Below are 26,823 nucleotides of genomic sequence, written 5' to 3'. Positions count from 1 at the left end.
GTCTTTTACTAAATGACACTGACAGTTTTTCTTATGAAAATAAAGAGTTGGCAATCCTGTGTCACAATCCCATTTACAAAAAATTATACTGCTCCATTAAATCTAAACGCCTAAGAACCTGGGGTACAGTACGTCTTCAGAAGGCCTAGCAATTAGGGGGAGAGAAAAGGGGTTTACAGCTTGAGGAGAATATCAAGGCCAAGGGAAAAGTTCATTTTAACGTGTCTGGGTTTGATTTGTTTGTTTGGAAAATTTGCGGAGTAAGCAGAGAGGCAGTTAGAAGAGGAATGGAAGAAAGCTGTGGAAGCTCATTCCTGTCTTTGCTCGGAAGGCAACAAGGAGGGCAGCGAGGGTATGAGGCAAAGATGGGGAGTGGAGTCTTCAGAGCCCGGGCGACGTGGGAGGGACAGGAGGGGCCTGGGAGCAGCAGGCTGCAGACGGTGTCAGAAGGCCCATAAACCGAGAGCAGGCTTACAGGACAAGATCCAGCCACCCACAGCAGAGGGGAATGACAAAAACTCGTATCTTAAGAAGAAAATGAGGTGCCAGAATATGAACCATTCTCAGCAAATATGAACGCTGCACCTACTAGGCAATGCTGCAGGGAGAGAGGGAGGGAACCGGGAGGGCCACACTGGCATGGAACGTAGCATCCTATATTACGTATGAAAACCATGAAGGGAGACCTGGCCAAAGAGGGAATCCACTCTACAAGGAAAACAACCAGCAGAGAACAGAGCAAGCATGTACAAAAAGATGCTGACAGCCTGTAGTAAATACTGCCTGTTCTGACTATGAGCACACTCCGTACATCATATTGCTTCATTTAGAATTATTTACTACTCGGGTAAAACAAGGTCCTTGTGTGCCAAACGGGATGGCTGATTAAGACAGTCTGAATGCTGTGCTGTTGGCTGCCTGACTCAATCCTGCTTAAAAATATCTGGGATTGTCAAACAAGACTAAATATGAATGCGCGATTCAAGTCTGCATTTGCTGCCACAGCTGTTCCTCTGGGTGTGCAGGGAAAAAAAAAATAAATGCTAAATGGAGATTTATTTCAAAGGCATCATCCCATTTATCATATCATTCCAAGCACCACAGACTCACCCAGGAGGCAGCCAGCCTTGTAGGCAAGGGCATAATTCGCGCCCAAGCAGCATCTCCAGTGTTTGGGAAGGGAAGATGGGCACAGACACAATGCAGGGCAGGAAGGCTGACGTAGGCTCTGCACAGGGCAGGAGGGAAGGCAGGACACAGGGACCCTTTGTCAAAGGTTTATTTTAGAGTCTTGGTATTTGTGCTGGCAAAACACTTTCCTGGCCCAGAAGGTTTTCACCTAATTCCAGCCACAATTATCAAAATAAGCTTTACGCCTCAGCTTTTCCTCCCCAGCAGAGTTGGCTAAATAAACACAAACATGTCTTGAGATACAAGATTCCGATTCACAAAAATTTTAAATAACCAAAAAGTAAAAAAGAATTACAGAACAGGAAATGTCAGGTTTCACTTAGAATAATGTAGAGGTGGAAAAAACGTGAAGTTTGGCATTCTTTTTACCTACCCTCCTCCCTAAACAAAATATGATTCTGAATAATGTCTACTTAAACTACAAGATAACAGTAACTAGTTATCAAGAACTAAAAAACAATATTTGTATTCATCAGCTACTTCAACATTCACTCAAAATTACAGCTCATGTTAATTATCCCCATTCATTATGGACAAAATTACAACTACTGGTATTTGCATCAAAATTCTCTAGGAAAATGAAGTCTTCCAGTGGATGAATGCTTTGATCCAGAAATTAAGTCTTCAACTCTCCCCAAGTCTCCTCCTCTTTCCCTCCTCTCAGCTGCAAATACGCACTGGGGTCAGGCCCACTCCTCTGCAGGAACTCTATGGGTCTGATTCCGTGCTGTCTCCTGTTATCTCTCTAAGGATACTTTATCTTTCCGATTAGAATCTGTGATTCTCGTCAGCTGGGATAAACGTCCTACTGAACTAGGTGTTGGCCTCTCACACCCCAATACCATGCACAGTGTTTGTCAACTGATGGACTCGACCACAGGCGAGACTGAGTCATTTGGACTCCTAAAAACACTCTCTGGGCAACAGAGAATAGATGAGAGGGTGCAGGGTCGGGAGTGAATAACACAGTTCTCCAGAAGCACAGGGAGAAGCCATAGGGTCCAGATAAACCAGCCAGAACACTGATTCCCAACAGCCCTCACCAGCTTTTTCCAATGCACGTCCCTAACCCAGGTCTAATAAAACCATCGTGCACCCCAGAAGCCAGGTATTCTCATTGCAGAGTACTGAAGGATCACTTGGAGGACATGTGATGAAAGGGCTGGCCCCCCTGCAGCAACTGACTCGCCAAGTCTAGGGCCTGGAGAAGGAATCTGCATTTTAACCTAGCACTCCTGGAGATTCAGATAAAGAGGGTCTTAAGGGCCTGAGAAATTTAACTTAAAGGGTTCTCAGCCCTGACTGCATATCAAAGTCTCCTGGGGCCATCATCACCTGAGATTGCAATAAATCAGCCTGGGGTGGGATTTTGGCAGTATTTAAAACAAACAAACAAAAAGAAAACCAAAAACTACCTCAGGTGAATCCAGCATGCAGCCAGGTGAGGAACCACGGTCCCTGAGGCCCTGGCCATTTTAGTGGGGTATCTGACAATTACTCCAGAATAGTTCTGCTCTTCAACTGCAGCAGAGCCAACCCTGAGAGGCTGCGTGGGTGCGTGCAGGCTTTGACAGACTGCCTCAAAGGGGAGGCAGACAGCCATGCATCAGGGGAAATCGCTGTGTTGTTTAGCTGAAGACACGGAAAGAGGTGGGACAAGGATGGAAAGGGGGACTGTTTGAATCTAACTTAACTGCCTCCTTCCCATTTGTAAATAAAACCAATTTTAAGAAATCCTCTACCCATAATACAAGTACACTTTTTCAAAAGTAACCCTTAAAAAAAAAAAAGAGGTTAAACCAGGAAACGGGGTATAAAAGATATTCTAAAAAGAGCTCAAAAGTCTGTCTACATTATTCAAAGAAATACTGTAGAAAAAGAGCTTATGGGCTTAAAAATTATAAGTTATCAACCGACAGATGAAAAGGTATGATATTTATAATGCATTTAACTTCTTGAAAAGAAACATATCAGAATTTATACATTAAAATTGGTCTTATCCCCTTGGAGCATTCATCACAGGAGGCACGCACATATATTCTTCTGGCGCTGCCACTGGATGAATGTTTTGGAGTTCTTTCTTAGAATTATAATGAGTATTTCTAGTAACTCAATGTTTTGAGAAAATCTTGCAGAATCAACTGTGTCTCTATGAATTGCAGTAAGTTCAAGACTGGAAACCAGTGTAAAACACACTCTGCATTTCAGCTGCATCTCACGCTGAAGATGATACATCATGGCAAGTTTCATTCTATTTCCATGTCCTAGAGCAATCCTCACAGGCTCCCCTGAGCCAAGTTTAGGGCAAAAAGGGAGGGAGAAAGTGAAATGTTTGCTTTGCTGAGGGATTATAATATGGGATATTATAATAGATACTTGAATTTTGGACTGCGCAAAAGTCATTTTCTGTACTTAAACCATTATTCTGTGAATTTAGCTGAAGGCAAGAAAGGTCCGATTGTAAAGGCATCCATTTGGCCTAAATGCTGTTCAGGATCCTTTTTTTTTTTTTTTTTTTTCCCTTTTTCTCCCAAAGCCCCCCAGTACATAGTTGTGTATTTTTAGTTGTGAGTTCTAGTTGTGGCATGTGGGATGCCACCTCAGCACAGCCCTATGAGCAGTGCCACGTCCATGCCCAGGACTCGAACCGGCAAAACCCCGGGCCGCCGAAGGAGAGCTCAAACTTAACCACTTGGCCACGGGGCCGGCCCCCTGTTTAGGATCTTGACCCCATCAGGAACTGCTTCTCTTCTGTTAGGTTCTTACATAAGTGGCTCCTAGCTCCCATTTAAACTGACTTGAGTCTTCCTGGAGGTTAATATGCAGACTCCAGGGATCCTGCTCTGGAAATTCTCATTGCGCAGTCTTTGGACAAGGTGGAAATATGCAATTTTAACAAGGATTCTAATGTAGGCAATCCCAGAGCCCACCTGGAGAAACACCGCTCTAACTGAAGGAAGACAGACCATAATCCAAAGGCTGAATATCTAGATATATAATAATTCTTACTCTCATCATTCATTCCTGAAAGGTCCTTTTTCCGGTGGTCTGATAATCAGCAGGACATTCTGATTTGCTGGCCTTTGTCATCTTTTTCTCCATCTTCCCTTTCAAACCTACAAAAAGCGTTTTGCCTACATGGTCTGACCTCTCCGGGGGCAGATGGTAGCTCGTCATGTCTTGGACAGAATTCTTCTGTCTGCTTTCCTTGTGATAACACCCCGGTGCCTGACGTGAGGGAACGCACAGTCTCTAGACAGTTTGAACTTAATGTAGAAGTTCCAATGTGCTTCTTTTCATGATCTTACAATGCATTATAAATATCACACCTTATAATTTCATGGAAGTGCTAAGCCTGTCATCTCTGATGTATCCTCTGTCAGTCATCTACCAGTTTACGAATAGATTATTCACATAATTCAAGAACTCTGCACCTCTAGGCTGGATAAAGAGGCTGCAGGCCCTGTACCTTGTTACACAGCACCATCCATATAATAAGCACTCCTACAAATCCAAAAGTGACAAAAACAGGTGCTTTCCTCTCATATCCAGTTTCTCTCTGAAATTACAATGTAAGGGATGAAAGCAATGGTCCCAAGGGCAAAGCCAAAGAGATGACCGTATTCATTCATTTGTTCACTTATCCAATTATTTAAGTAACCACTTATGTGGCAGAAGGTAAGGAGACAAAGGTGAATAAGAGAGGCACAATCTTTGCCCACTGTGATCTCATGACGCAGTGAGGGAGAGAGGAACTATAGAAATAAGCCAAATAGGTGTGACATCCAACATGGCTGGGGGGGTATGGAAGTAAGAAGGGCAGGTTGTTGACTTTTTCTTCACTTGCCTCCACTGAGTTTTTATAATGACCATATACTGCTTTTATAATTTTTTTAAAAAATCACAAGGTGAAATAAACTTGGAAACACCATGGGTAAATGCAATTATTAAAGGGTCTTAGAAGAAGAAGGGAAACATTATCTGTCTGTGGTGCTCAGCACTTAATATGGAACAACCAGGCTTAAAATGTCCAGAGTCTACACTAGTCCGAACCACAGCTAATGACTAGATTCCAGAAAAAGAATATTGGTGACTGGTTACTCAACCTTTTGCCTTCTGGGTCTGTCTCTCTGTGGCAGCAGCAATGCCTGGATGGCTCATTCCCACGCCAGACAACGACCAAACACGTACACACCGTGACCAGAGAGTTATGAAATTTGTCCATTAATTATATCATGGTTAGCTGTCCAAGACATACATCACCATCATGATCGCTCATATCCCTTAGAACTGGCAAATCCAGCAGGAAGCAGTGATGGCTGCTGTTTCCTCCAGGAAATGGTGATTGCCGGTGTTTTTCAAGCCTTCCTCTGATGTCTCAAAGAGAGTCAAATGAAAAGCATAAAACAACAAGCAGTGTGTCCCGTAAACCACTTCTGACGTTGCTTTTGCTGTCAGAGATGACTTCCCAGACGCCAAATCCAATGGAAATTCTTCAGTCCGCGTTCATCGGCCACTTCGCCCCCTTTGGCCCCACAGTCTTCCTGGAGGTGCTTCCCTGCCTTTGGTTCCACCGCTAAGCTCCTGTGAGTCTCCTGTTTCTCCGCCTGTTCCTTCCCAGTTTCTTTTCATCAGTTCCTTAATGATGGTGCCCCTAAAGGTCCCGCCTTTCTACAGCCTGTTTCATTCAGGACAATGACTTCACCCCTGAACCTGCAAGCTGTAACTCCAGCCCATGGGATCCAGCACCTCTATGACGTTTAATGTGATGACACTCCTCTGCCTTCTCTTGCTCAGCCTTTTCTATAATACCAGTCAACGCTGCTGACAAATCCTGCCGCTGTTTCTTCTCAGAATCTTACAAGGGCCCACCTTCCTCTCCTTTCCTTTAAACAGTGATATTCTGCATGCTCATCTGCCCTTCCAACTCCGTATCCTCTCACTCTCCTTGAGTGACTTCATTCATCCTGTAGCTTAGCTTCAACCATCACCTACACGTGGATAACTCCCAAACCTTTATCTCCTGCTAAATTTCCTCTCTGAGCCTCAGACTCTTATATTCAGCTGCCTACTAAACATCTCCATTTAGATATCCCAAAGACATCTCACCCCCTACATCCCAAAAATAAACTCATCTTTTCCCCTCAGACCTGATCCTTTCTTCAGCGTCTGCCATCTCTCCTGTGACGGGAAGTGGGAGTTTATCCCAGACCCAGACCTCTCCCTCGCCCTCCCGCTCCAGCAAGTCTCCCAATTGTCACCCTCATGCCTGGTCCAGTATCTTCTCCTGCTCCCTTCTCCTTCCTTTCCACCCCCAATGTGGATGCCTGGCCTCCTGCATCCAGGCTCCCCTCAATCAACTCCATGTTCCCTGCTAGTAGCAGGGTGACACATGAGCCACTCCCCTGCTGGAACCCTTTCCTAGCTCCCCATGGCTTTAAAGAAAACATTCCTTAGCCGAGCATACAGTCCCTTCATGATCTTGCTGCTATCAATCTTTCTCTAGCTTCATTTCTTGCAATGCACTCCATATCATCTTGCATTTCCCAAATTCATCACACTATTTCAAACCTTCATGCTATTTCATCTGCCCAGAAATGTCCTTCTTCGTCTCTAACTGCTACTTGTTCCTTAGAGCTTGAGTTAAATGTCATCTTTCCCAGGAAGCCTTCTTAATACTCCTCCCTTCCACAAGAATGATGGAGACCTCCCTACCTGGGTTCCTTCAGGCAGCCCCCAAGACAGGACTTTGCACACTGTCCTGTCATCACAGATGGACACGGTCCTTCTATTCTTGTACCCTAAATCCCTCGAGAGTCATTACTAAACTGACTTGCTATCTCTAGCTCCTAGCACAGAGTTCAAATATCTGGTCAAATATTCAAGAAACAAAACTCTCTTCCTGCTCCTAGGTCCCCTATCTCCGTGAAACATATGTTCTAGCCAAGACTTCACTAGCGCTTTGCTGTGCTTTTCATCACGAAATACGCTAACTTTATTTAGAACATTTCTTTGAGTTTCTCTCTTCCCATGTGGATCCCAAGGAAGGGCACAACAGTTGCTAGCACAGCAAAGAGGGATTTTAGAGGTAAGAATAAATTCGACTGGTAGGAGGAAAGGGCTCCAGAAGACCAAACCCTCTGCTCTGAAAATGCCAGTGAGTCACAGGGAAGAGATCTCTTTGCCATGCTCCAAATGGTCAAATCTGAAGGCTGACCAGTCCAAGACAAAAGCCAAAGTCAGGAGTCTTGATGTAGAGGAAGAGCAGTTACCTTTTCTAATTACCAACGTGCAAGGCCCCTGCATGAGTGGGGATCTAAAAAGTGAGGAGGCACAGGGCAAGTAGGGACTTCTTGAAGCAAGGGTGCTCCCTGTGATTGTGATAAAGCACATTCCTGTGGCATTTGACGCAATTTATGGCTAACTTCAGATTCGTCCAGGTCCTTGCCATGCTGTGTCCCCCCAGGTCCTCAATGCAGACAGCACAGTCCATGTTAGATGAGGAAGAAAGGAATGCCAGTGACCCACTCAGTTCCCTTAGGTGCTTACTGCCTCCCCAACTTAGGTTTGCTGAGAGAGCTCAGCCCCCTCGGCCCCTCTGGTGTTACTTCAGTTTCCCCTCAGCTTTGGGCTCCCTTTTGTTTTGGACATGTGTCAAGTGATTGGCAATTGGTCCTCCCACTTTTGTTTAATTTGCTCAGACCCACTTGTTAATCTTGAGCCACTACTCATCAGGCCCGCTGAATGCAAGAACACCTATTCATGTTGCAACACCATCAAACAAAGGTTGAACAACAAAGTTAAATACTTCAAGACATCAACTATTAATGTGTAATGGCACTTTCACTGAGCACATTCACAAACAAAACATATGTTAGGTAAACAGAGAACTGATTGCCCCACAGTACCTCAAAATTTGGTGAGGATTTATGCTTGGTCTGCTCTGCCCACATTCCTTCCGGATGTCCCTCTGTCACCACATGGCCCTAGAGGGTAACTGCACCTCCCTCACTTATTTCAACACAAGAATCCCAAATCAGGTAGAGACTACTAAACTGCTTACTCACCTCTTTCTTCACTCTGTCTGGATGGCTTTTAACCTATGACATCCTTCTGGAAATTCCCCCGTGTTGTTGGTCATCTATCCTATACCAATCCTACCTGTGACACCTCCTATAGCTTCCTGTTGGTATTAAGGTCACAGATCAGTTCATATTTTCTCCAGAAAGATGAAAAGGCAAGATTAATTAATTATTGATTAATGTGCCTTGTTAAAACACTTAAGTGTTTAACAATAATGGTATGGAAAATGTTCACAACCTATGTTAAGCGAACACAAGCAAGACAAATACCTATGTGCTGCAAAATCCCAATTTTGTGAAAGAAGTAATGAAAAGGAAAAAAGATAAATAAAATACATAAAAACATTAATAATGATTATTTCTGGGATGTAGAACATAAAATTTTTATCATGGGGAGACAGAATTGTGATTTTTGGAGTCTAACAAACCTGGGATCAAATACCAACTCCGCTACTCGTTAGCCATGTGACCAAGGTCAGTTTTTAACCTGACACTTGGTTTTCTCATCTGTCAAAAAAGGATGCAAGCTTACTTCCTGAAGAAAGTTTGAGGATTAAGTGACATAATACACATCAAGTGTATCAGCTTCATAGCTGGTACACTATTACTTTATTAGTACTTTATTAGCAGCAGCCAATAAAGATTCTCATGATAAAGAGTCACACGGTTCTCTTGGTTTTTCAATAATGTTTCTTTACACTTCATTATTATTAATTCTCCACAATGAACATATGCTTTAAAAAATAAGCTGGAAAATGAGTAATAATTCATTTTTCTACCCTTCTCAGAGAAGGGTGCTCTTCCTAGTCTTCCCAGGGATAGGTCAAATGTAATTCACTTTATCTATAGCAAGAAAAAAAAGGAACCTGCTAAACTGGTGCTACTCTATGTTGCAAAGAAGAATTTCAAAGAAGGAAACTCACTGGCTGCTCCAGGCAGAGCTTCATGTAGCATACCATGGGTGAGAGGAACCTTGGTGGATCAATCAGGTGAGAGTCATCAGTTGCCAGGTCAGTGACAGTTTGCTCAGAGAAGACAAAGCTATGAAAATGCATGTCAGGCTAAGACAATTCACACAGGACCAAGTGATCAATCTGAATGCCAATGACACTAGGTACTAATGCCAACATGTATCACCTCTCCTCAGTGTCCATAGCAAGAATTAAATGCTCCATCGCAGTTCTTGGTGAATATTCACACCCTGAGAAAAGAACATGGGATGATCCCAACCATTAACAATTAGAGACGACAAAGTCATCTCCATCGGAGAGGCCTACAGCTGCTTCCAAGAGCCTGAGACACTCATGTTGTCTCATCTCTTTACTTTTCTTTCAAAGAGAAAATGCCCTACCATCTTAGTTTTTGGCTTTCCTTGTTCTACACTTCTGGCAACACAGCAATCTCTTACCAAGACAGCAAATTATACCTCGGAAGTGCTACATCAGAGCTTACTGAGAAAGTTCTAGTATCTTTCATTAGATGATATTCCATTTCTGGCCATAAAAAACTTACAAACCACCTCTTAGGGTGGACCACTTCCACAGGTGGTTGAATTCATTCAGTATTTAGATTTTTACACGTTTAAATGTCTTAGGATGACTTTTTCCTGTTTTTATCTCCAAATTCAGAGAGTACCTAGTCATAATACTGTCTACATCTTTTCTCTCAAAATAGACTAAAACTATCAGCCCTACCTTTATTATCTTCAACACACTCCAAAAATAATTAAAAGTGCCACTCCTCTGGGTTTCTTATTTCAGTTCCATCACTAACTAGACGTGTAATTTGGGGGCACATCACACCTCTTCAAGCTTCAGCTTCCTAACCAGTCATCCTGAGATGCTTCCACCCCTCTCACAGCATTAGCATGTGGATTAGATGAAATACAGGTACGGTGAAACAGCACAATGCCTGGCACATGGTACACAGTACCTAGACACCACCTCAGGCAGAGAGCTCCCTCATCTGTATCACTCTATCCTTCAAACCTGCTGTGTCCTAATTCCTGCAGCGTATTCTTACTCTCGCAATCCTAGTTCAGATCTTCAAGATCCGGAATGAAAGTCAATGATAGGATTAATTACATCAGCTAACGCCGACTGTTCACTATCTACAAGGGACTGTTCTAAGCACTTAACATACATAACCTCTTTTAAGAGTCACAATACCTCTATGATGTAGGTGCTATTACAACCTCCATTTTACAGATGAAGAAACTGAGGCACAGAGAGGTTAAGAAACTTATCCAAGAATGTGATCCCTGGCTTGAAAACCTTTAATGATCTCATATTGCCTATATCAAGTGCTTCAAACATTCCTCAAACATAAAACTATAATTTTCAAAATATATTTTAAACTATTTACTAAAAATTCAAATTGGAAAACATTGTGCATACTTCCATAGGTTTTATGCTAACTACTAGCATTGGTGGCCAACAGTCATGTTCATCCATGCCTGGGTTTAGACATTGTACGCAGATGTGGGAAGGAAGGCTACCCTGTCCTTTTTGGGCATGCATCTGAATTTCCAATAAACGTGTCACTCACTGGAAGGTTGTGACAGTGCAACAGAATCGTGTGTGTGTACTAGGCCTGCATGTGATCAGTGGCATAAAATCATATAATTCCAGAATTCAATTTAATGCCAGTTGTGGTAGATGATGCTAATGTTTACCAACACCAAGATTTCTCTTCTTCTTGGGCAAATACCTAACTGTATTTCCCAGCTCCTTTCAGTTAAGTTGGGGACATAAAATTGGCCAAGAGAACATGGATGCAAACGATGTACAGCATGCTTGGCACAGCCCATAAAAACCGCCCATGCACGATCCCCCCTTTTCTCCTCCTCCCATGAGGACCTTGGAGGCCCCTAGTTGAATGAAGATGTAGCAACACAAGAAGGAAGAAGCCTGGATCCCTGACTGTAGAGAGCAGAGCCTCTCACCACCCCCCTCCCCACTCTACGCCCACCCCTTCCCCGACAAACATGCACACTGGACTATAAGTTAAGCAGTAATAAAGTTCCTCACTGCGTTAAGCCCTTGAGATTTTGGCTTTTTTTTTTTTTTTATCAAGAGTTAGTCTACCTTGACTAATGCACAGAGGTTTATAAATCCTTTACGACACAGTAGTAATCAGCTGTACAAAAAAACAGAAAGAATCCCAAGACAACTCATATAGTTTCAGGTATTCTCCTTTTGTACCAGGTGCTGCCGCTTTGATTTTTGATGAATCTTAAAATTTTCAGTGACTATCTAACAATAATCAGAGATATTCACATTTTTAAGGTACGTTGAGTCTGTAAGTCTACAACAAACATTTGAAAAAATTTCCAACAAATAACAATGACACTCAGCGGAAGAATCTACTCATTTACTCTCTCCAAATCTGTAACTAAAGGATGAGAATTTTTAAAGGCTGCCTGATTTCAGCCTCAAACCAAAAGTGCTCCATTCCTCCTTCAAGCCTCAGTGACAGTTACTGACACCTCTCCGCATGCCCTGAGCACTTTATTCATATACTAGTGTAACAGATGTTAATGTGCATTTCCTTACATGTCTGCTGTGCCTGTAGATTTACCTGCTGAAGGGATAGAAGAATTCAGCAAAAAGCTTTACACAAATATAGTAGGTACTCAAAAAATTTTGCTTGAAGCAAAAACTAGTGATAATATGGGCTAGAGTTGAGAACCATAAGCATTTTTTTTTTTAATGCCAGGGTCCAAGCTTTTTTCAAACTGAAAAAGAATTCACAATCATTGAGTAGATACGTTAGATTGAGGATTTATTCAACTCTTATAAAGCTCAGTTAAAAATCAAGTCATTTCTATACATAATCCTCAAGTTCTTAATACTGCCCCTCATTCACTTTTTCCTTCTCAGCTCCTTCATCCCGTTCCAAGATGGGTCTTTTCTAGTTTAGTAAGCTCAGGGCACTGTCTGTAGTCACGACAGCATGCTGCAGTCCCGATGCTGACAAAGGGAGGCCATCCAGCCTTCCGCTGCCTGGAGGCTCAGCGTCAAGCCAGATTCACATGACAAAACAGGTGACCTCAAAATCAAAATGAAGGAACATGGCCACTCATGCTCAATCACTTTTAGAGCTGGAAACTGTCAAAACGATACCTTACATAAACTGCCTAATTAAAAAGTGAGCACCAACTGTCATCCCACGTGTTGGGGTTGTGTTTTATTTCAAGAGAAACCACTTCAATTATTTTTGCTTCTCTAACTTGGCCGGTTCTGCATAAAACCACCATTGTTTTGAGAAATTCAGCATCTAACACAGAGCATAGCATGTGAACACTGAGTGAATGAATGAAGTGGGGAGGGACACGGAGGGAAGATAAGGAGCTGCTTAAAATAGACAAAGCATTTAGAGAACCTGGGACTAACTGAAGAGCTTGGTGACCTAAAAAATATATTCAGAGGTGTTGTTCTCAAATTCAGAGGTTACCATCTCTATTACAAAACTGCTAATGTAAAAAAAAAAAAGAGCAAGAGAGAAAGTTATATAAACCTACAACTTATTCAGTAAAATCACAACTTTTCTAGTAACAGGAAATTAACCACAATAAATAACAACAGTTTACTCTTCTATACATCCTGGCGAAGCAAGTACAAGGTAGGCCACCTGGAGAGACCCCTCTGGATGAGAGCAAAGAGGACTCAGATATTTGGGGGAATGGTAAGGAAAAACAAGCAGAAAGTCAAATACGCTCAGCAAAGGGGATCTGTAACATCAAAGGTTTAATTTCTGTAGATTACCTGAATATGAAAATATAACATTCAGACTTCACTTCACCAGTGGAATTATTGTGCAGGATATCTCCATATTAGCTCATGTATAATTTATAGGCAAGTTTTGACCTTTTTTTTGAGGCAGCTAATACTGAAAGAGAAACTCTAAAAATCTGTCTGCAGCTACAATGGACTCTTAAGATAGAAGACACAGGGTCATGAAGTTCTAAGCCCTGTCTTTGTATTTTTAAAGCAGATAGACTGGAAAATACATTTAAAGGCGTGCCTGCCCTTTGCAGTAGCCAACACGGTCCTTAACACATTTCTCAGAGCTGTTTCCATTGACCAAAATTTTTATGAAACCCTTCTGAAATTGCTGTCTGAAGCAGATTTTGAGTAACATAAGATTGTTAGGGTATCTGTCTATTTACCTAAGTTGGCATTAAATGATGTTTGGCTGTTTTTAAAAACGATCCACTCTAAAAAGTGAAGCTGCTGACCTGAGGACGTGCAAAATAATACACTACAAATTCCGAAAGAGTTCCAAAAACATTTTGAGCAAAGGCATGATTGTATGAATTGCCCTTCTGATCTAACAATTTGTAACAGAGTTATCTGGATTTTCAGGTTGATTTGCTTATTCATCACTGATGTTCCTGTATAGTCCAAAAAAGAGAGGGAGGATCTATTTGTGAAGTTTCTTCCAACTTTCTCAGTGTTTAAAATGGTTCCAACACGTCTTCACCTTTGAACAGTGCTCCCTGAAAAAAAGTCAGTAGCATGGAAAGGTGAGTAGAAAACATCCCAGAAGGCCAATTTCTTTCCACCTCCACTTTAAAAATAAGTATTATTATCTGGAATTAAAACGTGAGGAGAGGGCAGTTAGACTTTTTCTCTATTAACCCCTCTTGCTGATAAAAGGGAAGGTGAACATTCAGACAGAGACCGGCTCACAGAAGGAAAGCGGCAGTACTCAGAAAGGAGGAACGCGAGCTCTGCCTGGAAACGTCTGGCTCTCCAGCCACAAGGCAGAGGGGAGCACAGGGGGGCGGGGGGTTCTCTTCCCTGGATGTCTCCTGTAATATCTGAACACTGACGGTGACAAGGAAACTCACCCACTGTAACATGAAGTCCAGCCACCGGAGCAGTGGTTAGACAGAGCCCTAACCGTGGGCCCAAATTCAGCAGTGAGAGAGGGCAGAGGGAACAATGGTTGACTGTGGAGAGTCTGAAGTCTGCATGGTAAAAACTGGCTTCTGCCACACTTGTGGTGTGGCTGTGTGTAGTTTTTGCAAAAAAAAAAAATAAAGGCTAACTATTCATCACCAAGGAGGGAAACTTCTAGGCACACTGGACTGATTGCTTTTCAGGGCATCCTCAGGCGCACCAAGACTTGAAGTTATACAAGGTCATTTCAGCAGGCTTCACTCTTGGCTTTCGATGTCATTAAACAAACTCACAGCTACAGACCACAGACGCTGATGAGCATCTCATGGCTGGACAGAGGACAACTAACCCAAGCATTTAACCAAAGTCTAGTCTCTAGACTTTGTGGGAAGATGACACTGCAGGTAGACAGGCTGTTCACCCACTTCCTCTGAAGTGTTGTCCTGGAGCTAGTGATGACCTGGACTGAAACTATCTTTGGGTTTCTTGTTAACTCAAGTTTGCAAAGCAACCAGCCAGGGTGTGCAGTCTCTGGTCACATTTTTTCTGTGTGAAATATCACTGGCCTCATCAGTGAAATAAACCCATGACCTCTTTGGCATGGCTGCGAACACTCATCAGCGGCTCCTTAACCTCAGCCATCCCTGCTCCACCTCACAATTTCACCACACTGGTACAGCACCTGTAACCACTATTACTTACCTCATTCTTTTAAATCATCTTTTTAAATTTGAGTAAGATTTATTTGTAAAGGAAGAAAACTTCTTTAAATGACTAACGTGAATAAAGCTGTCACCCCCAGATATGGAAAATAAATGTATGCAAGAAATACAGCAATAATGTTACTCAATTTTACAGAAGAAATCCAAAAGGAACAAAATTTTATTGAAAAAGGATAACTTTCTCATCATAATTCAATATTAAAAACTGCTATTTTGCAGTACCACGTAAAATCATCTCTAATGGTACCAGTGGTGTATGCCTACACTTTGGGAAAAACTCAACTAAATGGATAATGATATAGTACTATGATGTAAGTTAAATTACAACATGGACTATAAATTTCAAATGACTAACCCTTCGGGCAAGAGTCGTGATGTTAAGAAAGTCTGCCCTAGATTCTTGGATAGCAAGATAGTACTATGGGGTAAAAATCTTCTCACATACCCAGAGATCATTTTCCTCGAACAGCTGCGCATCAGTGAGCAGAGAAAACAGACAGGGAGTCCAGGCATTAAAGCATATGCATTTCACCACTGAAAACTGCTTCACACCTTAGTTCGACGCCCTGTATGCTTTTTTTAGACAACATTTTTTTTTTTTTTTTAAAGATTTTATTATTTCCTTTTTCTCCCCAAAGCCCCCTGGTACATAGTTGTATATTCTTCGTTGTGGGTTCTTCTAGTTGTGGTATGTGGGACACTGCCTCAGCGTGGTCTGATGAGCAGTGCCATGTCCGTGCCCAGGATTCGAACCAACGAAACACTGGGCCGCCTGCAGCAGAGCGCGCGAACTTAACCACTCGGCCACGGGGCCAGCCCCAGACAACATTTTAACAGCATGTTCTGATACTAATTTCATATACTCCAAGGGGAAACACCTAGTTTCTTTTATCCCATGTATATTTTAGCCATTTGTCTGATTAAAAAAATAATCTATCAAGTTAGGACCTGAGAAATCTGTCACTTTTCTCGCCTCTCGTTGGGTTTGTAGGGAAGCAGGGCCTCGTCCCACTCCTTCACATAACAAGGCCCGGCACTGTTGGGAGGAGCCTGCCCAAGGTCAGCCGGGTGCTGAGTGGCAGAGCCCGGCCCCCACCCAGAGTCCTCTCTGCTGAGCACATACAGCCATTCTGGGGACAAAACCGTACACACGGTGCCCAACCCAAGTCTCTCCACTTTTACCTCAGCAAGGCCCCACAGCCTATATATAACCCATAAGCACTGCCCTCTTTCTCCCTAAGCTCACTCTTCTCTTTTCCAACACAACATATGATTCCCTTGACTTTGTGCCTGAAACATCAGCAAACAAAGCCACAAAAGTCAGGGTTGGAAGACTTGGCAGTTCTTCTTGGCCTAGGAAATGAGCCTGTAAAAACTAGAGTCTCTCCTCCTCACTTACAGATTTTTTTTTGGAGAGAAACACTAAACTTGTCTTTTCTCCCTCACTTGAGCAAGGGAACCTCAGGAAAGGTCTAATTTTGCTCCTGGAATCCAAGTCAACTTGAGTGTAAGTGAGCTCCAGCATCTTACCCTTTAACCAGGAATACCCCGGAGGTTTCCCATCTTCCACATGGGAAGGTCCGGGGTGCCAGAAGCTAAGTGAGTGTGTGCTCATAACCACAGGAAGCTGCTGCAGGAATACTGGTAGCAGGCTTGTGGATGGTGATGCCTCAGATCTTGCTGCTCAGCGTGTTTGGTGGGCCAGCAGGCCTGGCATCCTCTGGCAGCTTCTCAGCAATGCAGAACATCAAGCCCCACTCCAGACCTCCTGCATCAGAACCGGCATTGTAACAAGACCCTACGTAATTCGTTGCATGTTCAAGTTCGACGGACACTGATTCCATGGACTTGAATGGTCTGGTACCAACACCCTACCTTCCTCCTCCACGGTCAAGCAACACTCTCTGGAAAATCATGAATTGAGGAAGCCAGTAAAGGTCCTACCATGACAGGGGCCAGCCCGGGCCGTGGCCCTGCTACCACCCAGGGACTGGGCAGAGACTCAAAGGAACAGCCTCTGATCCTCACAGGGCAGCCTTGGCTGGGGAGACAGAAGTCTAGAGGCTCACAGGGGACCCCAGACACGAGCCCACCCCCACCAATGCCTGCAGCCACAAAGAAGTGGGGTTCTCACACTGCCCCTCAGGCTGCAGACTTTGTGGCTTTTATTTACCTACCCAGCCACCTAGGACATTCATATTAATGTGATTTTATCTGCAAAAAAATGAGAGAGGAAGCACAGTGAGATGTGCCTGACTTGGAAGGAGCCCAAGACCCACGTTCCTGTCGGTTATAGTCAACGGTGACCTTGTTCTGCTCTGTCATCTGTGCAGTTTTTTCCACAACCTCAAAGAAAGCCCTGAACCTGCCACCCTCCTCCGTGCTGTCCACTGCCCCCTCCACCACACACACACACCCCCTTTCACGTGACTGAGCCAGAGGAAGCTCTGCCAATAGGAAAGGGGGCAGTTAACTCCCCCTCAGCATTTCTAAAGGAGCCTGATACGAAGGTGAAAGATCTTCAGAAAACTCCAACACCTGCAGAAGGAAAGGCAGAAAATGGGAAAGAAAAGAGAGGAGCAGAGGTACCCCAAGGAGAGGAAACTTTGTGTCCTGACACTGACTTAGGTGAAAGCCTAGCTTCTTTTATCAACATGCTGGGAGGTACACGGACACATGGGAGGAGGCACAGAGCCCCTCTTTCTAGCTACGAATGTTTGAAAAGAAATAGTTGACATGGGAACTGACAAAAGTGGCAGCTGACAAGGCCGACTTCCCACAGAGCATCCTGTCCCATTAGAGTTAATAACGGGACCGGGAACTTTCAAGCTCTGTGTTTTTTCTCCTCCCAAATAATTAAAGCCAATACTTCTCCTCTTTCTCAAGTATTTCTGGATTCCTGCTTATTTTCCTTTCTAATGCCAATTTCAAAATTGCTATTTTATTTCTTCGGGTTGTATGATTTCAGTGACCATTTTACAAAGTCACTGCTTCCTTGTACAGCTAACAGCCAGCCAGTCTTCAGAACTAAGATAACTCCTAGGACAAGAGAGAGAAGCTTCAATTATGTACCCCTTAGATAAGTGAGATACAGGGTAGCCTCAGAGGCATTCTGGCCTCAAGCACCTGCCCCATCCTACACTCGGTGTAAGGGAAGCTGCCCACAGACGTCTGTGCTGAGGGGCTGTGCCATGCTTTACACTATGTGCCTCCCCTGTCCCAGGGCAGCAGATCTTAAGGGTGTCCGGCGACCTGTAGCTTATGGCTTATGGTTGGCTTAAAAAGATGACCTGGGTCAACCATTCCTCACTTAGATATCTGTCACTGGCAAACAGATGCCACAGCAGGGGCAGAAGCCAAAAAGTGCATGGGAAGAGACCACAGCAAATTGGTTCTGGAACAGCCAGTTCCAAGAGAGCAGGTCAGTGGAGACCTGCTCTCCACAATCAGAAGCAGACACACGATAAGACAGAGGCCATGAAACCCGAGGTGGTGTCGGATGTGAGCTCCACGCCAATGCTTTTGGAACGTCAGTTCCACCCCTATCCTCACAATGAACGCCTCTTTATTACCTAAGCAGATCTGGGTTCCCCGCAACCAGAGAAGCCACGGTAAAACAAGTCCCCCAAAATGTTTTTTTTTTCTCACTTTTTCCAGTACATTCAAGGTAAGAAATAATGCCCATGAAAAATAAAAGTAGACCCTATGTCAAGCACATGGCTTGGTCTAAAGACAACTTGCAATTTATGGGATCTGATAGACGACAGCAACTTAAAAGCTGTCAAAAGTAGGGGGGGAAACTCATTTGTTCCTCATCTTGTTTTCAATCAAGTACTGATTATCACTGTTGCCTTATAATAATAACCCTCAGAAAACTACTGCACCTGGGCCATGCAGTGTCTGTGGAAGACAGGACACTGAAAGATCCAGACCTGAGGCTTATTGAGAAGAAACGTATGGATTTTTGTAGGAAAAAAAAGAAACAAAACACAGAACAAAACAGGTATGTAATATGAGAGAGAGAAAAGGATTATCACTTTTATAAGTAATTCAGAATATATGGGGGCCTATCTTGAGGAAATCATACCAGAGTCCTAGCAAGAGCTGAATTCCATCACTGAAGACAGGACCACTGGGAGCTGCCACTTTAACTTAAAGTAACTGATCAAATATGCTATAATCAGCAGGGCACCAGCCTGTGGGGGGAGTGCCCTAGGGCTACAAAACACAAGGTTACACCAGGGAACCCATTTAAACAGGAGGGGTTAAATAGGATATAAATACCCTATTAGAATGCTCAACAAGAAGGAAGCCACATGATAGAGAAATCTGGAAATCAAAATAAACCCACAAATACACCACACAACTCAAGTGGGCAGATTCACCAGCGGCCTAATTAGAAATAAATTAAACTGACAGAAGACGCCTGAACAGCAAGCAGTGGGACAGATTCTCATGGGAGCACAGCAGGCAACTGAGCCTCAGCAGGAGACAGTAACCCTTCCCCAGGGCAGTTCCCGTCGCCTGCGCAGCCCCCAAGCACTGGGCAGATGACCAGGCCACCAGCCCGCAGTGTCACGAGAAATAAAGTGAGGTGGCTGGATTACATGATTTCCCAGAAAACTCTCTAAGTCAGACGGAACCTACTTTGAGAAAGCTATCATCTAAAAACTGTGCTATGAAAATTGTTTGGTAAATACTTGTAAGTGGACTAAACTATTCAATAATGGCATTAATTTTATGCCAAAATTTATATATAGCTTTCACACAATCACCAGGAAAAGCACGGCCCACAACACGTATCCAGCTATATTTACTAAAAATCGCTGCCAGCATCAGAAGAGACAAATGGACAAGTCAAGTGGGTTCTTTTTCTTACCGTTTCGGGACACATCAAGCTCCACCAGCTGCATGAAGTTCGCTATTTCTGGAGGGAGCCGCTGAATTTCATTATCACTAAGTCCGAGCTTTCGTAATTTGACCAGCTGGAAAAATTGCTGAAAGACAAAACAGTTCACATGAGTCTCACATATATTTGCAATGTAAATATTTTGCCCAATAGAAAATTAAAAAAGAAATGCCTTTTAAAAATTAATGAGAATTGCACCATGTCAATTTCCTGATTTTCATACTGTACTATAGTCATGCGAAGATGTTACCACTGGGATAAATGGATAAAATGGAAGTCTCTGTACTACTTCTGCAACTCTCTATCAATCTACAATTATCTCAAAATTAAAAGTTTTTAAAAATGAGTTAGTAACTCAATGAGAATAATAAGTACTCCTTTAAGCAATGCAGTAGGCAGTCTCATTTTCTACTTATGGAAATTGATGTTAAATCTGCAACATGAAATAAACGTGTGAAAATTAGAATAAAACATTTAGCAAAGAGATTTTTTAAACGGATTACTGTGCATCAGAAAATACATAAATATTGAGGCTGGCCCAGTGGCACAGCGGTTAAGTGCACACGTTCTGGTTCTCAGCAGGCTGGGGTTTGCCGGTTCGGATCCCAGGTGTGGACATGGCACCGCTTGGCAAGCCATGCTGTGGTAGGTGTCCCACATATAAAGTAGAGGAAGATACGCATGGATGTTAGCTCAGGACCAGTCTGCCTCAGCAAAAAAGAGGAGGACTGGCAGTAGTTAGCTCAGGGCTAATCTTCCTCGGGGGAAAAAAAAAAAGAAAATACATAAATATTCCCAAGATGTGTGGAGAAGAACAAAGTATTTTAACCAATCTAAAAGACAGCCTGCCCTGGATACTTCCACTAACCATGAGCACATACTTTTTTCCCCCAGACCCTTTAATAACTCTACTAGAAAGACACTAAGGGAATTTATAGAGAGATGGATATGGGTGTAAAAATATGGAATAAATGCACAAAGACAATTAAAAATCAGAGGGGGCAAGAAAGAAAACTAGATATGCAACAAAATCCTGGAAGCTAGAAAACTGATAAGCAAATGGTAACTAACAAAATAATTGAAATAAAGCGGAGATTTTAGCCTGAGGAGTGAGGAGACAGTAAGAAATCAGAACCAGGTACCTCCGCAGGAAGGAGAACTGGTCAAAAAAATATACGTAAAGAAGAGTTAGGTGCCCATCTCTTCTCTACCCTGCACAGCCAGGCAGGAGGCTGGAAATTTCCTCTCTAGAACAGTTGACTCTAAACACAGCTAAAGGCAGGGGTGAGGCACCATACTAAAACCAGCTGCGGAAACAAAGCCTGCACAGTGAGACCCCACCATTCTCCCTGCAGCCAGGCTCCCAGGCACAAGAAGAGACCTGCAGACTCGACTACACTCCAGAGAAGCCCCAGGTTACAAGCCCCACCCACGGACACAGCTTCCACTCATCTTTTGTTTTCTTCCAGTCTGGATCTCTCATTTAAACAGAGCCACGGTTCTCTGAACACCGGAGGAAAACTCCTAACACACAAGAAAGAGTGTGCACATGCACACACCTCAGAAGAAAAAAATACGAGGCAGGGAGCAGAAAAAACTTCAACCAAAAAATATAATTAATACCCTCAGAGAAATAAGAGAAGATGAAGCAACATCATGCCATAAAATGCAAGGTTCAAAGAAGAAATAAGCTCTTAAAAATTAAAAAACATGGGGGCGGGTCCCATGGTGTAGTGGTTAAGTTCACACACTCCGCTTCAGCAGCCCAGGGTTCACCAGTTCAGATACCAGGTACAGACCTACTTATTGCTCATCAGGTCATGTGGCGGTGTCCTACATGGAAGAACTAGAATACCTTATAATTAGGATAAACAACCATGTACTGGGGCTTTGCGGAGAATAATTAATTAAAAAATACAGCATCAATAAAAGAACCCAGAAAAAGGGTGAAAAATAAAATTAAGAAAATCCCTCAGAAAGTAGAATGAAAAGACAATGAGATGGAGAAATGGGAGAGAAAAGACAAGAAAACTAGAGGCTCGATCAGTCTACAAGGTATGACATCCAACTAATAGGTAATCCAAAGAGAAAAAACACAGGGACTGCAGAACATCCATTTCTGGTTTGAAAGGGCCCACTATGTGGCCGATAAAATGAATGACAAAAGATATGTACTAAGGAATATTATAAAATTTCAGAACTCCAGAAATAAAAAGATTCTAAAAGCTTCCAGAGACTTGGGGGGGGGGGGGCAGGGGGTGAGGGGGAGTCATAAAAAATTGAGAATCAGAATGGCACTGGAGTCACAGCAACCTCAAAAGTAAGAAGGCAATGGAACAGTGCCTTCAAAATTCCAAGAAAACATTATTCCCAACCTAAAATTACATACCCAGCCAAACTATCAAGCAAATACGATGACAGAATAAAGCCATTTTCAGATATGTGTGGTCTCAAAAATTTATCTTCCTTACACCTTTCAAAGGAATCCATCAAAATGGGGAAGCAAATCTAAAAGGAGGAGGATCTGTGACCCAGAAATCAGACAATCAACAAAACAGAGAGACAAAGGAAACCGCCAGGACAAAACAGTGAAGGGAACTCCAGGGGCCCGCCAGCCGCCAGCTGAGCAGCAGACCCTGAGAGCAACTAGTCCACAGAGGAGCAAAGATGAGGCTGCCAGAGGAAAGTCCTGAACAAAAGAATGAAAAACACATCTGAGGGATGATCTGGTGTGTGCGGAAGTATCGAGAAGATCTGTTTGGGGATAAATTAGAAAGAGGAACAGAGAAAACGACGCAAGCAAAAAAGGAGGGAGGAGTTAATTCCAGAAAAACAAAGTATAAGAATCATACTAGAAATACAAGATTTGGTTATACTTACATCATAAAATTTTCATATCTATATATTGATAAAACCAAAATTACGTTATGTCAATATTGACAGGATGGGAAAGAAAGTGTAAGTGCTAAGTATCATCTTTCACAGAAGGAAATCAATAGCTAACTATAAAGTGAAAAAAAAAATCAAATTGTAAAAACAAGCCATTTAGCAATGTGGAGGAAAACAGTGGGAATAGCCAAGAGCTGAGGGTTCTCAAAAGCCAGAAAGTGGAGTGTGGAAGGAGCAGGGGTGGGGGCTGTTTCCCTGTCACACTGCATGGCTTACTGGATTTTTAAAAAACTGTCTGTATATATTGTTTTGCTAAAAAGAGAAATTGAATTTACAAAGGAAGAAGTCTCTGCTAAGATTGTAGGGTGCTCCAAATGATAATTCTGAAGGATGCTAATATTTAATAAATATCTTTTTTTTTTTTGTAAAAGGGACCTATATAATCACAAAGAAGGCACCATCTTTTAGAAAGTAATTGGGCAATACCTAAAACATAAGTTTTCAAGTTCACTGACATAATAATGATACTTTTGAGCACCTGTCCTTGTAATATTGAAAATAGGAAAAACAAGCTACAATGCACAGCATGTCTTTGCATTATTATCAGTAAAAATGAAAAACTGGAAAATATACATGTCAGGGAAAATGATTAGTATGTTATTAAGTCAGCCAATATCAAGAAAGCAACAAAAACGATTATATAAAGACCAGAACTAGAAAAAGATTTAAAATGCAAATATAATTCAAAAACAAAAAAATTGCAGGTACATTATGTATATGTGGATGTTGACAGACAGAAAGGGAAGACGAGAAAAGAAGTTATGCTAGGTGATAAGGAAAAGGCATGAACAACTTTTATTTCTTTTTTTTTAACAAATAAAGAAAGATATTTCAAAATAAATTGACCTATGAATCTGAGCAAACGAACACTACCAATTAGCCATCTGCAATAATGAAAGTGCTCAACAAAAGGACTAATCCTTTGGATTTCTTTGTTCATACAGTTGAGATTTAATTTCTTAAGGAAAGGTATTGAAATTTCTTGATGCTGGTTGTACTAAAGCATTAGCTGACACAAAAGCCATTCAAAAGAGTCACATATTTGAATAACTGAGCTTATGCCAATTGTTCAAAGAGTCTGACAGTTTCATAATGCATCAATGTGTTTACTCAAGCATGAAAAAGCTCACTTTGTTTTCCAGGAAAAGCATAATAGCAACAGCACAGAAACCATCACCAATTCCATACATTCAGGGCATTCAGAAACAACACAAGAAATCAAGTCAATAAGGTACTTAGATCTACGGTGAATAAGTTAGTCTCAAGTCTGTGGAAACGACAGCCTGCAAATTCCCACATCCGTTAGAAATCTGAACAGCAAGCAAATTTAAGTTTTGTTCTGCCTGTCAAAAGCATCCTCAAAGAGAGCTTGTCACAAATACTACTTTACTTAACCTGGGAAGCACACACAGACGTAAAAACAACCCTGTCTGACAGGATCCCAAGATGAAAACAGTCATTCCTCAATCCTTCCTTCATTATCCTGATGGGATCTTAATTTGGCATCCAAATGCTTTGAATTAACTGCTCTTTTATAAGACAGACATAATGCCACTAATACTTGATCAAATCCTCACGTTTCCAACTTCCTCAGGTAGTCAGGGAAAATACTCCACAAGCCACAAACCCTCTGCCTTCTCTTTGCGATTAGCCAGGGCACATGAAGAACAGTTCGTGTAGCTGTCTTGGCAGCGCGCCTCAGCGCGGACTGATCATGTGATGGAGCACACAGACACCATTCTTCAACTATACCATGTTTGATAATAGCACACTGGCCCGCTAAGAGCACATTTTGTACAATTATATGCAAAGAAACCCAAATTGCCTTGGCTTGTCACGCTACACCAGTCTTCTTATAGCCACCAATGTTTTTAGTAGATACAGAGTCTTTAATTTGACTGCACAAAATGTTTCTTTTTCTCATTCTCCATTTTTGAAAGATTCTTTTTCCTTCTCTTTTGGTAGGGTATTGGTACCTCCCCTCTGCTTTGAAAAGGACGTAGGAAATCTCAGTCCTAAAGGCACTGTGCCCTTTTTTATCGCCGTACGATCAAGGATCCGTCAAGTGTCCCCCACTGCCCAAACATCTCCTCCACAATGTAGAGGAAACACAAACCACTGTTACAGGTTCACCTGGAGGACAACAGTGTAAAGAATGTCATTAAACTCCTGAAAACTCCGAGCCATAATGACACCGACTTTACTCAGCTTTCCCTTCTGGAGGGATTCTAACCCTTCAATGACCTGTTGACACCCTTCCACCCTACACAGGTCTCATCACAGTCCTACTCCTGTCCCCAGAGACCTGAAGTGCCGTTTTGCTCAGCCTCCTTGGTAAAGACATGGTAAATCAATGGTTCTAACCTCGAGGTAAGACTAATACTTATTACAGTATATATTATTTGCACCATCTGGCAATGTTCTTTTCTACAACACTTATAAAAAGTGACTATGACTTTATCACCCAGAAGTTCTACCCCTAGGTATACAGTGTAAAAAAAAAAAAAAAAAACCTCTCATATACGTTATTCCAGAACACAGACAAGCATGTGCTTGATAGAATCATTCATAACAGCCCAAAACTAAATAACCCAAACTCCCAACAATAGTAGATCTGATAGAGGAATAGTCTCATAAGGAAATTCTAAACAGCAGTGAAAATGAAAGCTTACTGTTAGTCATAATGTGGAGGAATCTTAGAAATAACACTCAGCAAATGAAACCAGACACAAAAGAATACATACATTATTCCCTTTATATAACGTTGAAAAAAAAATCACCAAAACTAAACTATTTTTCTTAGAGATGCATGCAGAGGTGGGTTAAGTATAAAGAATAGCAAAGAAGTGAATAAAATCAGGTTAGTGATTACTATAAACTCTAGGTGTGCGGGAGAGGATTGTCATCAGTAAGGGCATGCAACAGGCTTTCGGAGTCCCAGCAAAACCTGACAGGTAGTTACCGGTGTTCACTTTATAATTTCTTAGAAGCTGTACATTTACGCCTTATGTACTTTCTATGTATGTGCTTCACATAAGAAAAAGTTTTTTCAAGTTTTAAAGTACTTACTAATCAGGAAGGAAAATACCAGACAATTAGCACCAAGGACGTCCAATTCTTTAACTCAAGAGAGTGAACGATAATGAAAACAACAGTATTATATCTGGAGGAGGAGGAGAAGAGAGCACAGTGACTAAAACAGTATCAGCAATGATAACTCTACAGCACACAACCTTGACTGAGGGATCCTCTATGCCTGGCAACGAGCCAAAGACTTCACATGGATTAGATTCTTTAATCATCTCAATGTTGCCACAGTGCTGATACCCACATGTTATCAGTTAGCCTCTGCTGCATAAGAAACCATCCCCAGCTCCGTGACTCAAAAAAAAAAAAAAGCATGATTTTTTTTCCCCCTCACATTTGTGCGGGTCAGCCGGCAATTCCTCTGCTGCTTCCCTTGAGCTCACTCACACACTACCTTCAGCTGGAGAGTGAGAAGGGCTGGAAGATTCACCCTGGCCTCACTCTTATCGTCTGGCATTTAGTGCCAGCTGTCAGCTGGAGCTCCTCTGTTCCCTGCAAGGCCTCTTGAACTCTCCTTTATGACAGGGTGGCTTCCTTACATGAAGCTCTCCAAGCAGGATTCAAAAGAGGCAAATGAAGAGGCTGCAAGGACTCTTGGGGCCTCAGCCTTGAAATGTGCCTGATGCCATTTCTGCCACGTTCAGGCGGGTGGAGAAACAGTCTCTACTGATGGATGGAAGCAGCAAGAAAGCTCACACTGAAGAGAGGCATGGGATGTGAGCAATCTGGTAGATTGGATAGTCCACCACACAAGGAGGGAACGACCTCAGGCGTGCCACAGAAGAACAGATATTAAAGCCAGACAGATTATCTTAGAAAATGCCATGCTTGATCACGGAGTGATGACTTTACTAAAGGAAATTAAACAGAAAATATACTGAATAAACTCTGGCTAAGATATGATTTTTGATAGATGAGACGTTTATAAAGAAAGGGGAAAAGCCCAAGAAATATTCACAGGATACTGAAAGGATTTG

At 42.4% G+C, this 26,823-nt stretch overlaps 1 protein-coding gene across 10 annotated transcripts in view; it reads right to left on the bottom strand.

Moving 5' to 3' along the window:
- Window positions 1-26,823, bottom strand: part of LRRC1 (leucine rich repeat containing 1) — a 126,869-nt gene that overhangs the window by 62,449 nt on the left and 37,597 nt on the right. For 7 of the 10 annotated variants that reach the window (XM_023625101.2, XM_023625103.2, XM_070245694.1 and 4 more), the window contains one exon: window positions 19,781-19,898. In XM_023625101.2, coding sequence (XP_023480869.1) covers window positions 19,781-19,898 — 118 coding nt within the window. Of the gene's footprint in view, window positions 1-19,780; window positions 19,899-24,154; window positions 24,470-26,823 lie in introns of those variants that run through there. The other 3 variants (XM_023625104.2, XM_070245692.1, XM_070245689.1) reach the window with 3 other exon arrangements.

The sequence above is a fragment of the Equus caballus genome, chromosome 20, assembly GCF_041296265.1.
Source record: "Equus caballus isolate H_3958 breed thoroughbred chromosome 20, TB-T2T, whole genome shotgun sequence".
In the NCBI taxonomy this organism is placed as follows: Eukaryota; Metazoa; Chordata; class Mammalia; order Perissodactyla; family Equidae; genus Equus; species Equus caballus.
Note: the sequence above shows the minus strand (reverse complement) of the source record. Positions and strands in the feature narration are given on the sequence as shown.